Source organism: Toxotes jaculatrix, chromosome 15 (genome assembly GCF_017976425.1).
Source record: "Toxotes jaculatrix isolate fToxJac2 chromosome 15, fToxJac2.pri, whole genome shotgun sequence".
NCBI lineage: Eukaryota > Metazoa > Chordata > Actinopteri > Toxotidae > Toxotes > Toxotes jaculatrix.
The window spans coordinates 23,164,801-23,179,940 of record NC_054408.1 but is presented as its reverse complement, the minus strand read 5'-3'; the positions used below and the strand labels follow the sequence as shown (position 1 = coordinate 23,179,940).

Genomic DNA, 15,140 nt, shown 5'->3' with positions numbered 1-15,140 from the left:
AGCACTCACCACAGGCAGGGAGGTTCAATACACATCACGCAGCTAACCAGCTATCAGATCATGAGTTTTAAAGGAGACTGCAACCAGAATTAGTTTTGATTCTGTAAAATCAGACACTGCAGCATTTACCCCCCTCTTACTTTGTAAACATGAGTTGATAGGACTGAGTGAAATGTCTTCCTGTCTGGAGTTTGCATGTTCTCCCAGTGGCTGTGTTGCTTTTCCCCAGGAGTCCTGTTTTCTCCAGCAATCCAGAAACATGAGTCAGGTGGTAAACTGTGAAATGTCTATAAGTGTCAACATGTTTGTCTTTACGTGTTACACTGTATGTGTGAGCTCTGCAGCAGACCGGTGTCCCACACTTCTCACCTAAACCATCTCTATGAATGAATGAATGGAAATTAGATTGATTCAATCGTGGATCTTTGTAGTGAAGAAAAATGTATCAGCATTAAAATATGTGGAGATACAATGTTGTGCTGACATTTGCAGATTAACACAATAATGGCAAGACTATGACTGTAGCAAATACTGCATAAAGGACTAATTCCAATTAGCTAATACAGTATTTTACAAAAAATAGATTGCTTTTTAGGCGTCTTTTTTATTTTGGTGATTTAATTCAGCTAGAAAAGTCAGAGTCATTTGTAATTTAGTTTTTTTAAGCAATCAAAATAATGGTTACAGTTCAAAAGTATTTTGTTGAATCTGATCTCTTGAGAAATTCTGGGGTTAAGGTCAGACACTAGGTTTACGCTTCAGCAAGTTTAAGTAAAATAGCTTCATGTTTATGCAGCACTTCAGGAACTAAAGCTCAGGTTCTGACATATACCTGCTTTTTCCATAAATGACGAACTGAACCTTTGGGACACTGCTCTTTGATTCAGTGAAGGATTTGTTACACAACACGTTTAATAATGGCCACTCACTGTACTAACTTGCAACCAGACTGAAACTGAAACCATAACAACAAAAATCAAGGACAAATCTAGTTTCATAAAAACAAACAACACACATGCATGGTGGTGGTTGCTTCATTCATAACAAACACACACACACACATATTAACCTTCTGACTTTACACTTCACCCGTAAATTTCTCACGCTACCACCCCCACCCCCCCCCGTACACAAGCGTCTTTTATGTTTTATAAATCAGCCAAATGTCATAAGAAGGGCAGAACACACACACAGGCTCAGCGTCCTCTTGAAGGCTTTCCTTCATCAGTAAAGCAGAGGGTTGTGCTTTTTTTTTTTCTCTCTCTCTCTGAGCCCTGCACAAATCTCTGCTCTCACAAAGTTAACATGGTTTAGGATTAACATTTAACATGGGACCATGCCAAGGATCCAAAGTTCCCCTTCAGCCTGAAATGTCCACAGGAAGTGGACCTTGACGTTCACCTGGTGTGCAAGAATGCTCAATGGACATGAGCTCACAATGTCAAGGATTTCATCTAACTTTGCTGTAAAGTTTACTCTGCATCTTAATGCAGAGTAGTGAGAATCAGATATCCAACAGGAGAGGTGTGTTTCTGTATACACAAGTGTATGTGTGTTTGCATATACACACAATCAGCTGGTCCCAGGTTGATAAATCCTAAGTAGTAGCACAAAGGTTTGGACAAAGGTCACAGAGAGGCCCCTCTATGATTTTTCGTGCTGTCATTCAAACAGATGACAGACATGCACGCACTTTGTTCCCGCCTCCACAAGGTCCTGATGCAATAAATGAAAGTGAAGTGCTACTGAAGGAAGTCCACAAGGACAAGAAGACAAACACACAGACAGAGGCAAACAGGAAAGCCAGCCTCTTAAGAGCTGAACTTAACTGTCTCTGTAGTCAAGTGTCTCTATGGTTTTACTGGGTTAGAACTTGTTGTTTAAAACCCAGGGCCTGCTCTAATCCAGCACATGGAACAGAGGTCTTATGGGACCACTTGGTAGCTGGTAACAAACACCTAATCCAGGATGTGAGCTGGGCCAAACTATATCTAGTCTAATTAAGCCTGAGCAGGGTCACTAGTCTTGGGACCGTGTGTCAGTGTTAATTCTGAGGAGACTCCACTGGTGTGTTAAAATTAGCTGAAAATGTGTGTTTCTTCAGTGAAGTGCAGGAAAAAAAGCCATGTGTTGGTGCTTGTTTTATCATGGCTGCTCATTACTTTGTGGTGTATCATGCCAGTGTTTATCATAGTTCTCTACTTGTGTCTGTTTGGACCAACTTTGACTGTACTTCAGTCCTTTCCAGGTCAGGTCTCTTTGGTAATGTAATTTTTTTTTTTTTGTACATTTCTGCTCATATTTTTGCAAATAAGAGACAAAAAGGAAAACAAGAGAGTGTGAGACAGTAAGTACGGCTAAATCACCATACTGACAACGTTTTCAGTGTTATCTGTTCTCATGGAATACTGACCTACAGCCACTTCACTCCTGTTTGTCTCAGGTAGCCACGTCACATTTACCCATGTAAGCACTTTAAATGTCTGCCAGAGGGAAATGGGTGTCGTGCCTTAACAGGCCACATTATTTGCAGTACAATATCCGGTTGAGACATTATATTCCCCTGCAGGGCAACAGAAACAGGGGTTTATGAGTACAGCTTCAAAAACCAGGTCGTTCAGGTGAACCCCAGGGCATTTAGCTGCCTCAGTGTCTGAGAGCCTTACAACTAATAGTGTGTTCAGCCTTTGACATCCTGACATAGACAACTGCAAAAGCCTCTAAGTACATCACATTCACATTCATGAAACTCAGCCCTACTATTTACCAACTGTAATTTGTTTATGCTGAAGAAAGACAATGCTTTGGTCCTTTGTTAGGTCTACTCAGTCTGTGAAACCACACTTCATTTATAGTACACATAAGGTAAAGTCATGGTGAAGTGAGAAGATGAGTAAGAAGTAACAGCACAATCGTCCTAAATAAAGCCAAACAGTAACAGGCAGCAGAGAAAAAGCCTTTCTATTCCAGGAAATAAACCCAGGGACCAGTAACTCTATGGCTCCCCAAAGACAGCACCAGTTCCCTGTCTTCAGTCTGAGAGACACAACGCTTAGACGGAGGTTTCACAAACACTGAGCCGACTGAGAGGGAGAGGCCAGGGTGGTCTGAATAGTTTCCTGAGGCATCCGTGGATCTGAATCTAGAAACTGAACACAGGCCTCATACTCAGTTATCAAGCAGAATGAATATAAAAGACTAGCTAGTGACCAGAGGTAAAATTGCAAGTCTTGAGTACATTTTCCAGCTCGTTTCATACGCTTGAACCAACCTGAATGATGCAACTTAATACACAACAGCAGCTGTTAAACTGCCCCTAAAGCTGGAAGCAAGGTAACAGTGAAAACGGACTTTTAGACATTTTGGAACATTATTTAAAAAAGGAAAAACTGAAGCACTCAGACCCTTGAACAATATCCCAGGTGCCTCGCATTTCTCTTGATCACCTTTGAGAAGTTTCTACACCTTGATTGGAGTCTACCTGTGGTAAATTCAATTGGCTGGACATGATTTGAACTTAAATGATTGATGCTAACAAAATGTGAAAAAAGCAAAGGGGTCTGAATACTAAATGAAGGAATGAACAGTACAGTGGCTTCAGAAAGTATTCAAATCCACTGACTTTTTTTAAACCCATAATGACAAAGTGAAAATGTGGTTTTAATTTTTGCAAACTTATTAAAAGTCGTTTTTTATAAAAGTGTTCAGACCCTTAATTCAGTGCTTTGTTCAAGTCCCTTTGGAAGCAAATACAGCTTCAAGTATTCCTGAGTAAATCTCTACAAGCTTTCCACACCTGGATTTGGGAAGTTTATCCCAGTCTCTGGAGCAGCTGTTCAAAGAGCTCTCTCTCTCTCTCTCTTTGGCAACAATAATTTTTCCCTCAGTTCTGACCAATCTCCCTATCCCTGCTGCTGCTATCACCACCACCAAGTCTTCACTGTAGGGATGGTACTAGCCTGGTGATGAGCAGTGCCAGACACAGTGCTTTGAGTTCTGCTTAAAGGGTTCAGTTTCTGTCTCATCAGACCAGAGAATATGTTTCCTCCTGCTGTCAGAGTCCTTTAAGTGCTGTTTGGTAAACTCCAAGCAGGCTGTCACATGGCTTTTACTCAAAGTGGCTTCTGTTTAGTCACTCTACCGTAAAGGTCTGATGGATGTAGAGCTGCTGAGATGGTCGTCCTTCCAGCAGGTTCTCCCATCTCTGCAGAGGACTTCTGATGCTCTGTTAAAGAACACGGCCCTTCTTACCCTGATGGTTCCAAACTTTGTCCATTTCACTGTGTCCATTTCCACAGTGCTCCTGAACACTCAGAGCTGTAGAGAAATGGTTTTACACCCTTGATCTGAATACTTGCTGAAGCCCCTGTGTATCAGTACTGACAATGTCTCGCCGGTGGTCTGCTCGGGTCACTCGGCACAGACATGTCTGAACGACATTACAGGTGGCACCAGGTTGTCTGAGTGATCACTTCAATGCTGCCAGCCTGAATTGATTTAGTTAGTAAACCCAGCTCGGCTCCCAGACTCCGCTCTGCACAGGCAGAGGTAGGGAAGAGGTGACATGATAGATGGTTACTGACAAGAGCCTAACTGGTCTCCTGGAGGCAGGAGATGTGTGAAAGAAGAGGGATGAGAGGACCGAAGTGCAAATCACATCCTTGTTTACTGTGTGTTTACTGCCGTTCTGTGATCCTGCAGCATTGTGATTTAAACACGGCATAAAATCTGTCAACAGTAATTCCCACCGGGGTCACTGAAACTTGAAAATGTCCATCAAACGTAATGTGTTGTTTCTTGCGGTCTTTTCTGACCGTGAGACTTTTCCAAGACAGATTAATTAAAATTCTCCAAATACCTCAATCACTTTCTGTTTAAATCAAAGAGTGAACTTGAATTACAGGGAGAGAAAGCCTGAACTCCAGAGCAAGTGCTAAAGTTTGCTATTATTGGCCTAAAGGTATAACTTGAGGAAAAGATGGGGTGCTACCTTTTTTTTTTTAATTTAATGCTCTTCATTACGTATGATCAGCATTCAAAGCTCATGGGTTATTTTGTTAAATCTACTATCTCAAACCACTGCAGTCAGACTCAGTGGTTCATCTAAAGACAAGACAGGAAATTATCAACACAACCATTGTAGTGAATTTCTGACAAACATGTCGCTCCTCACTCAGTCTCGCTTCCCTAACAGCACCACACCTTAGTGTTGAGCCAATCATCAGGCGTATGCAGACTTGTTTTGAGTCGATTTAGCGGCTGAAACCGCAGGTGGGAGGCGGCTGCTAGCTCGACACACCCTGAGATGGATGAGACGCACAGAAGGAGCTCGCTGTGGAAAATGACAAACTGCATTAAGAGCTGTACATCTATGGAGCACATGACTCTTTACATCTGAAACTGCATGTACACAAAACAGTCTGACAATGACAACCTGTGACGTTCACGCTTTCTGCTCCTTTAAGAAGGGCATTTCCAACACAAGTGCTGATCACATCTCACACACACAAAGACAAGTAACCTGTAATGCTTAAGGAATAGTTTGAACTAAGCTGAACTTCATAAAGGGTCCAGCTTGAAACTTCCAAAAGCATTAATGTAACCAAATCCAAAGGCAAAATACCATCCCTATGCACTCATGCTTCAGACTGTAAAAGGGAGCAAATGGTAACCATAGCAGGGTCTTCTCTTATGCTCGAAAAACAGCTGAGATACAGCACTACTGTCGCTGTACACAATTTAATTTGAGTACACTGACTGATTCTGTTCTTCTGCAAAACGAGTTTTCCCCCTACACTCGCCAGCTCGCCAGGAAGGAAGTACAACAATCTAATGTTTGTCATCTAAACACAAAAAATGCTGCAAAGAAAGCACACTGTTGAGCTGCACTGAAGTTTAGGTTAGGAGAGTGTAAAAGGCTGTAAAGCTCTTTCTTTAAACAGTTGTCTGGTATTAGAGCCCCCCACAGACCTCCATTTATGGTGAATGAATCCATCACTCTCTCTCTCTCTCTCTCTCTCTCTCTCTCAAACTAAATAGTTTCCACATTAGTGACCAAGTGATCAGTTTGTTCTGTGCTGAGGATACTGCCTCTGGTGGGCTATCTAACAACACTAATAGTCAAACTGAAAAAGTAAAGCTTTTTGCAGCCTGATCAGCCGGAGAAAGGTTTACAGACAGACGGACTCCCCTGAGCCTCTACAAGCTTTTTAGTACACAGAAAACACAACACTGGCACGATGTAGGGTTAGGGTTAGGGTTAGTGAGGTTTGTCTATGACCAAAAAGTATTGACTCCTCTTTGTGAAGCCCCATATCTGCCAGCTCTGGCCTCCCAGTACCCCTTCATCTGAGCTGTAACCAGGCCAGATCCAATTAAGCCCTCTCTTGCTCTGTGTCCTCAACTCACATTTCAAACTCTCCCTGGCCTCTCATCACCATTTCTCTCAGGCATGTGCCAGACAGACAAAAACACAGGAGTGCAACTAACGCGGCACTAAGAAGGAAAAAATAAATAAATAAATAAATATCTAAAAGCCTTCCTCATCCATGCTGTGCTATAGTATGTAGGACACTGGGGGCAGGCTTGGCTTTGTTCAGACACAGATCTCTGACATGTTTAGGCAGACAAAGAGCAAAAGCAGCGTACCCCCCACATGAAATCAGAGCTTTAGTAAACAACGTGTTCTTACAGCAACCTGTGGCTGGATCATTAAAAAAAACTGCTAATGTAATCACGATTCGGGGTCTGATAAAACCGTGCCCCAGATTGAACTCCAAAATAAAGTACAATCAGTCACAGAAGAAGAATGTGAGCCGTGCGAAACAATAATGTTATGTGCCTTTGCCTGCCTGAGAACATTTTGCTTTACTGCACAGCAAACAGTCAGAAAAACTGGAAATTCCTCCTTAAACAAACTGAAAAGGGGGTCATTATATGGCTGCACAATGCAATGGAAGTGCTGTCCAAACACAGAAAAGAAAGTGAACTCTGCAACAAGCTCACACTGCAGCATAGCTGTTTTCCAGGTGCTTGATTTGACTCAAAGGCCAGTATCTATTATATGAGCAAGGAAAACTGTCAGAGTTCAGGCCTGTTTGAGCAACTGAAAACAGACGTTATCTAAATGACTGATAGCTTTTAAACAGAGTTACTCTGAATCCTTTATCTTACAGGTGAGCATCAATCCCAGTTCAATGAGCCATGACAGACATTTGCTAATAAACAGGATAAGAAACAAAACACTGAAGCTTACATTAATGACAGAAGAGTCAGTCCACGATATATAGAAAATTTCAGTGGGTGAGAAATGAATTGTTAATTGAGGATAAAAGGCTCACAGAGACGCCTGAAGGCAGCAATATACTTCTGTGTAAAACATAATGTAAATATGAAATCATTAAAAAGGCGTGTATTTGCAGTAACAGCTTAAACCTGTGAGAGTGTGGGTGACACTGTCCCATAATCCCTCATCTACTGCCTCATCAGCGGCATTTACCTTAAAGTTGCTGGAGTTGACCCACGAGCTGGCGATGCCGTCGACCATCTTGTCCAGTGCTGTCTGATCCTGCTCCAGGTCGTGAGACTTCTCCTTGTCCAAAATGTAATCGATGATCTCCTGTCCAACCTGCAGCCGTCGGCCCACGTCCTTCTGCAGGACCTGGGCCAGGCAGTTCTCCATGCTGGGCTCCATCATCCTGGCCACTGATAAACAACTCCCCCCGGCTTCCTCAGTCTGCCTCGCTGAATGACTGACTGGCTGGCTGTCTACTAGCAATCCTCCACTGCTCAAAGCAGCGGGAATGACAGCTAAACAAAAGGAGTCCCACTGGGTGAGTATGTGGCTGGTTGACCCGGAAAAGGGAGGAAAAAAAAAGAAAGAGGCAAGTGCACACAGTGCTTGTATTTTTTTTTTTTTTATATACCCGAGCACAGGCCTTCTTTATGTGCCAAGTGCTAGCTTGCTAGCAAGCTAGTGGCCGTGCCCTAGGGATGGATGGAGCAGGGCTTGGGGAATGGCAGCAATGCAGCATGTGTGTGTCTGGACAGCAGCTGGGGAAAGTTTACTACACCCTCCCACTTGGGTTTTTTTTTTTTCCTCTTCTTTACTTAGAGGGAGTCTGAGCCAAACCGCTATAGCCGGGGCAGAAGAGGCGGTTTAGGCGAGCAGCAGGCAAGGCAGCAAATGGAGACGGATGGAGAGGACTAGCTTACAGATCCATGTCTTGTCCTGGGATGTGCCCTGGAGTGCCCTAGAGGAGCAGAAAGGACAGCAGACAACAGGACAGAGTCAATTCATTCTCAAATCTCTAAATTAGAAACATCATTAGTAATAAGGCATAAATATTCTCTTGAAAATGCATCACTTTAAATTAAATTCAGAGTTTTGAGCTCAAAGGAGAAGGAGAGCAGTTTATCTACTGGGATTAACCTGATATACACTATATATCACTCAGGCTGCATCTCACTGTTTTAAATATGGATTAATCAGCCAATTATTTTCATGAGTATTAATTAAAATTTCAGAAAACTGTAAAATCAAACTACTTGTTCAGTGAAATGAAAATTTGCAATCATTTATCAAAATAGCTGCTGGTTATTCGCCCGTTAATCGACTAATGAATTAATCAATTCATTGTTTCAGCTCTAGACAATAGTGTGGAATTTTGTCTTCGGGAAAAGACAGCTTCTTGTTTCCAAATAAGTCAGGTCCATAAAGAAATGGTTTTCCCAGTTTGGTGTGGCAGAACTTCCCTGGCCTCCACAGAGCCCTGACCTCAACCCCATCCAACACCTCTGGAACGAACCAGAAAGCCGACTGTGAACCAGGCCCCTATTGCCCAACATTACATTAGTGGCAAACCTCACTAATGCTCTTATAGCTGAATGGAAGCAAATCCCTGTCGCCGGGTTCCAAAATCTGGTGGAAGGCCTCACCAGAAGAGCGGAGGCTGCTGAAGGTGCAGAGCAGAGCAGTCATCATGGTCTGGTAGTGAGATGTGCACCAACCACATGTTGGTGTAATGTTTGAGCGTCTGAATACTTTTGGCCATAGAACAGATTGTTAATGAGGGTAATGTTGCAAAACTGCACACCAGCGGCCAGTGATGAGAGTCATAGGCAAACTGCTTAGTCAACTATTTTACACCAAGATTTTTAGAAGGGAGTCAAAAATAAATAAATAAATAAATAAAAAAACACACACATCCCCCTCCTCTGCGACAGCCTTAAATACTCAGCTTGACAACCCACTACTGTCATGGAAACACAGGGGCTGAGGGGTTGAGCTTCAGTGGCAACTCCAGATGAATATGACTCAAGGACATCACTGCAGTTTGTTTTCTTTGCTCCAGTTCCAGACTGCTCAGTCACATGCTGGTGGGGCTCCCTCCCTTCAACCAGCCCCAACCTTTATGTGTGACAAGATTATCTCCCAGAGAGGAATGCTTAAACAGCCTCCGTCTGATGTGGGCCTTTGTTCTGGGAGGTGAAAATCAAACCTGCATGTCTCGAAGGAGCTAGATATGAACCAGAATCACTGGACTGTGACCTCCTTGGTGCCACACTGTGTGAAATACTTTCTCCTTATTAGTGCAATCATGCTGTGAAAACCATAAATACAACATCCAATTGTCATGAACAGACTATGGTACTGTTACATAAGATTTTAACAGGGGGAAATACAGGTAAGCAAACATTACACAGGAACCAGCATCCGATGAAATGTACGTAAACTCTGGTTCAAGAAATATAAAGAAGTGGATAAAACATTCAGGATCAAAACATCAGAACCCACCAAACAGACTGTGCACATGTGTATATGCATGTGTTCATGTGTATTGTATGCAGGGACATTTAAATGTGTGTGTTTGTATGAGTGTAAATAAATGTTGATGACGCTGCAGTGCTCTGACTGCCATCCATTCTTGCAAAAACATAACAGACCTACTATAATGAGGCTCCTTAAGGTGTTAAAAATTGCAATTAAAGGCACAAAAATGCAAAATATGTCAACGTTTGAGTTTGTTATAGGATTGTTATATCAATATACACCCTTAATTTTACCATCCTTCGTTCAGTTTACATCAGACCACAGACCAGTCATCCATCCAGTCAAACAGATTCGGCTGGTATCTGTTTTGAGACACACACAGACACACACACACACACACACCTTTTGTGCAGCGTTAGCTGGGCTCCAGCTAGCTCAGAGCCTGACCATCACAGCTAGCACTGCCACACGCAGGAGCGCCCTAACAGCGTCCACACACACTGCTAACGTGAGACAAAAGCTTCCCCTGTGTTTTACCCCGGTGGCCATGAAACCATCCCACCTTTTTTTTCCCTTTGCTTCTCCATTAAAACGGGCAGCAGACCTTTCCACTGCTGCCAGACACAGTAGGTGTGTAGGAAATAAAAAAAACTGTAGCTAGCCCATAGCGAAGCCCTTCCTTTCAATGAAACGTCAGTTCACAGCAGACAGGCAGCACAAAGACCAAATGTGACAAGGAGGCGAGGAGGTGTAACCACATCATCCGTGTTTCCACTTACCATATCCTGCCTAAACGTCGCGGCTGGTCTGGACATACAGCTCGTGTTTTCTCGCCGTAAATATACAGTCCTCGGCCTCCAAATCTCCCCTGTCTTTCTCTTTCTCTCACACTCTCCACCCGGAATGCTGCCTGCAGGACAAGAATGGGATCGTCGTGCGCAGGCGCAGTCGATACAGGGATGATGTTGGCACTTGGAAAACTGTCGCATGGCAATGCAAAAAAAAAAAAAAAAAAAAACCCTGTTGATGTATAGCATGACTGTGTATAACTCGACCTGTAGCGACATCTGCTGGACACATGGAGTCTGTGGCTTTTTTTTTTTTTTTTTTTTACTCAGACTGTTGCCTACAGGAAGATAAAAGGTTCAGTGGCTCTTGACAAAACTGCAGGGAAGATGACCTGCCCCCACCCAGAAAACTGTTTACATAGGGTGGACATCAGGTTTGCTGATTTAAATCAGTGACGTACGTGTATTATCAAAATCATCTTATCTGACAATATTGTGTTGATGTCTTACACTGTATCTACTTCATGAAACCACATAAGGATTAAAATACTATTTACGTGAATGAATTGTCCACTTACAAGGGTTTTTATTTACCGATTAATGTGAAGGATTAATTATTAGCCAATATATTTTAATGAGTCAGAGTTACAATATTTTTGTTTGTGGAAACCATGCCAAATTTCATTATCACTGCAGAATTTCATATTGTGTTATTGTGTACTATGTTCAGTGTCTGAGGGCAACTAAATATAAGCACATTGAATGTACAGTGAATGAAACTACCAGAGCTTTTTTTACACCAGGAACTTAAACTTCACAGGTCTCACTCGTTCAACATTAAAGACCTGTTCTATCATGTGTCCCCGTCAGCCATGACAGTGTGACAGTGAACCAGCATGAGCAAACACAGGGCCTTGAAACTGAAGCGGAAAAAGTTTGATTTTGCAGTCAGCGTGTGTGAGTGCTTTTTTCTTTCATCAATAACATGACAGAAATCTCCAGTGAACTGAAAATACTGTAATATTCTGACACCGTTTATTATTAAACATCATAATATTCATGTAAATTCAACCAGGCTTGTAGACAAGTGTGGTTATAAAGCAAAATACAATTGTTGCTGCAGTGCTGCTATAGCATATCAACAGTAGAGCCCTGTATGGCAAGTGAAACAGAGACAGACATGGAAAACTGCCTTTGTCAAAGAAGTCCAGGCACAACCATGGCCCATAGATCAGGCTCATTGTGATGATTTTGTGAGCACCATTCCTGCCACTCACAACATACCCACAATTACTGTGGTATCTTCCATAAGAGCCTCTTTCTAAATTCCAGTGTGATTTCCACTTACAGGAAGACACACTGTGATTTCTGAGCACAGCTCAAAGCTGTCCCATCACTGTCTGAAGAAAACATGGACCACACATGATCCCGATGTATGTTGTGTCTGCTCTGACAGCTCAAGTCCACAATAAAACAGTGAAGGCTTTCACTTTGCCTCCGTGTCCTCTTCAGAGGGTTCTTCGCTCTCTGAGTCGTCATCCTCGTCGCCCTCACTGTCTTCCTCCTCCTCCTCCTCTGAGGAGGAGCACTCTTCATCTTTCTCCGCCGCCGGAATCTTAACGACAATCTCGTCATCTGCGTCGTCGTCGATGACCATGGACTTCCTCCTCTCCAGGAGGGAGGGGGTGCAGACGGGTGTGGTGTCCTGAAGTGGAAAAGAGAGGCTAATGAGGAAGACGTGATCATTCTGGTGCTGAGACCATGGTTTTCCCTGGAGCTGATACAGTATGTTGGTACATGGGTTTTATCACGCAGCCACCGAGAGACACACGCGATAAGCTTTACGCACCACGGTGCTGTAGGCACAGTTATCTGACCCCAGACCACTGACACACCTGGGGTCATTTTCAGTCTGTGCCACGGTTAAACATAACGTCATCAGTGTTGGACTTACATCACTACACGTAGATGCGTTCATGGAGTCTGAGGACTTTTTCTTCGGAGGCACCTGGGCAGCCTGGAAAAATGAAAAGAGCATGAAAGATTAACATAACACACACTATAGAACCTAGCAGAGGACACCTACTATGTTGTACACATAAAACCCCATGCTTTGATTGGAGGAGGACGTCTATTGTCACTGTTCACCTGATGTCCACATGTTGACAGTTAACAGTACTTAATCCCAGTCTCCGACAGGCAAAGTTCTGAGCCAATATTCATTGATCAAATAATATTTATTTACCATTTGATCAATCGTAATTTATTTCAGGGAGGATTTTTTAAAGCTCAGATATTTACACAGCAGTGAGATGCCATTTAAAGTTCACATTCCAAACACTTACAAATCCAGGGAAGTCATAGTCGATGCCGTGTGCTGCGAGCCTTTTGCGGAGCTTCGATTCTTTCTGCAGGAGTTTGCCTTTCATCTTCTTGACCTCCTCAGCTGTGCGTGTCTTGTTGTAGCGTGCCACAGCAGGATATGAGGGTTTTTTAAATGCTTTTCGGGAGCCGACAAACAGCTTCTCGTGTACTTTCTCCGGTGGAATCACGTGGCCTAGAAAACAGTAAGCAGCAAAAAGTTTAGACTTTCATTCAGATGAACAGTGATGTCACATAACATCTCCATGACTCTTGACCAGGAAAACAGGAGTCATGCTGGACATGGACAGGCTTATACACGATACTCACATTTGATGAGTCTCTCTCCCATGAGGTAATTGTTCATGGTCTCTGCAACAATTTTAGCTACTTCGTCACATTCGTACTCCACAAATGCATAGCCTTTACTTCCACCTGTCTGCAAGTTAAAGACATGAGACGAAGTTTGACAGAAACCAGGTGATAAACTTATTACCATGCTTTTATTCTAGAGCTTTTCTATTCTTTTAGTTTTCCTCATGCTTCTGTCGGCACATGGGTTTTATCACGCTGCAAATAAGAGAGCAGGTGATAAGCTAAACGTACCACAATACTTTAGGCTCAGTTATCTGACCACAGGTCACTGTTACACCTGAGGTCATTTTCAGTCTAAGCCAAATCTAAAATAAAAATCTTTGCTCTTGCTTTATTTGCCACGGAAACAGCTGATCTTATTAACTCTAATCCAACCTCTTCAGAGATACCTCAGTGTCCCAGATGCTGGTATTTGTATTATTGTAGTGAGAACCCAATATTCTTTCATGGAGATAAATTGCATTAGGCTTTACACTGTCAGGAAACAAGTAGAACATGTTTTTGTACTTAGTTATTCCATCCTCAGTGTTACCTTTTTACTCCTGGACAGCCGCAGCCTCAAGACCTTCCCAAACTGTTCGAAATAAGATTTGAGCTGAGGCTCAAACAGCCCCAGAGGCAGGTGGCCCACATAAATCACTCCTGGGCTCAAACGGGTCCCCTGGAAATAAATAAATAAATAAATAGATAGGATGAAAAAGGACAAGGTCACACAGGCAAATACTGTACATGTGTAGTATAAAGCCAGGGTCAGTTATGCATTTACTTTTAGCCTATATTATACACCTGTGTACACTATGATTGGTCCCCTCAACAGCTGTTACTGCTTCACTGCTTATTTAGTTCATATGCTATGCTGCCTGCTACTATAAAATACCAGCTCTTTTATTCATTTTGTATTAGTTATCTCTGAGGACAGTGTTGTTTTCATCATGTCCTACAAAATCTAGACCGTCAGCTTTGAAAGGACAGACCCACAGGTAGGCCAAGTGTTCACGGTGACTGTGAGACATGGTCAAAAACACCAACAGCGGCCATTTCTGATTTAAAGCACAAATTCGAACCAGTCCGGGAAATATTTTTTAGAACATCTGATACCCCTGAAAATAAACATAAAATATACTGTAGTGAACTAGATGAACTGAAGTCCCCCTCGTGTGATACGGCTGCGTGTTTCCCTCAGGGCCATCGCTTCATACCGACCCACCTTGCTCGGTTTGTTCTTCTTCACCTCCTGAACCTTCTTCTTGAACTCAGACTCTTGTTTGGGGTTCAGCGCCAGCAGTTCTTTCGCCGGCTTAGTCGCCGTTTCTGCCTTACTTTCAGTCATTTCGATGAATGTAGAGACATCGGCTGTAAGGTAAAGACAACACACTCTCCACGAACCACGTTGGTCTCTTCTTCCGGCGGCCCATGTGGTGGGTGACACCCAAAGAGACGCGGAGGAAAGAGCTGTCTGAGCGTGAGCCATACACACCGTGCGCCTCTCACAGCGCCATCTACAGGCAGGGAGGATGAGGACTCCTCAAACCGCTACAGTCGGTGCAACTACACTGAACTTTAAAAAAATAAAAGGTACAAGACCATTTTTGCCATCCCCAGGCGACTCAAAGCGGAGTTCATTTATATTTTTATACTAACAATGTGTAAAATAGATAAATGAATAAATGACACTGTGAAAATAATGTGAGAGGTGTCATGATAAAACTATCACCATCCCCTCAGATTTAGCTCATTGTTTAGCTGCAACTTTACTGTAAAATCCCACTGCTCTTATAGCGTAACAAATAAAAATTAAAATAAAAATTAAAAAAATCTTCATGGCCTACAAAATCAGTTGTTTC

At 42.8% G+C, this 15,140-nt stretch overlaps 2 protein-coding genes and 2 non-coding genes across 14 annotated transcripts in view; all 4 read right to left on the bottom strand.

Moving 5' to 3' along the window:
• clasp1a (cytoplasmic linker associated protein 1a) overlaps positions 1 to 10,683 on the bottom strand; it is an 80,831-nt gene extending 70,148 nt beyond the window's left edge. For all 11 annotated transcript variants that reach the window (XM_041056690.1, XM_041056693.1, XM_041056691.1 and 8 more), the window contains exons 1-2: positions 10,552 to 10,683; positions 7,499 to 8,252 (exon numbers count right to left, since the gene is read on the bottom strand). In XM_041056690.1, the coding sequence (XP_040912624.1) occupies positions 7,499 to 7,696 (198 nt within the window). In that variant the 5' untranslated portion in view covers positions 7,697 to 8,252; positions 10,552 to 10,683. The remainder of the gene's footprint in view (positions 1 to 7,498; positions 8,253 to 10,551) is intronic.
• An 841-nt stretch (positions 10,684 to 11,524) lies between these two features.
• nifk (nucleolar protein interacting with the FHA domain of MKI67) lies at positions 11,525 to 14,712 on the bottom strand. The gene is made up of 6 exons (XM_041058123.1): positions 14,504 to 14,712; positions 13,829 to 13,957; positions 13,252 to 13,360; positions 12,906 to 13,117; positions 12,515 to 12,577; positions 11,525 to 12,265 (listed from the first exon to the last, which is right to left on the bottom strand). Exons 1-6 carry the CDS (start codon positions 14,624 to 14,626, stop codon positions 12,047 to 12,049), a joined length of 855 nt encoding a protein of 284 aa, XP_040914057.1. The 5' UTR covers positions 14,627 to 14,712; the 3' UTR covers positions 11,525 to 12,046.
• LOC121194978 lies at positions 12,346 to 12,476 on the bottom strand. The gene has a single exon (XR_005895427.1). It is a non-coding gene; the product is annotated as a small nucleolar RNA ACA64 (small nucleolar RNA).
• On the bottom strand, positions 13,465 to 13,594 carry LOC121194977. Its single transcript, XR_005895426.1, has one exon. It is a non-coding gene; the product is annotated as a small nucleolar RNA ACA64 (small nucleolar RNA).
• Positions 14,713 to 15,140: the final 428 nt, after the last annotated feature.

Coding starts and splice junctions, on each gene's coding strand:
- nifk (XM_041058123.1), bottom strand. CDS start 14,626: ATGACTGAAAGTAAGGCAGAAACGGCGACTAAGCCGGCGAAAGAACTG. Junction 13,361..13,828: donor GGCTGTCCAGGAGTAAAAAG/GTAACACTGAGG, acceptor TTTAACTTGCAG/ACAGGTGGAAGTAAAGGCTA. Junction 12,266..12,514: donor ACGCATCTACGTGTAGTGAT/GTAAGTCCAACA, acceptor TTTCCACTTCAG/GACACCACACCCGTCTGCAC.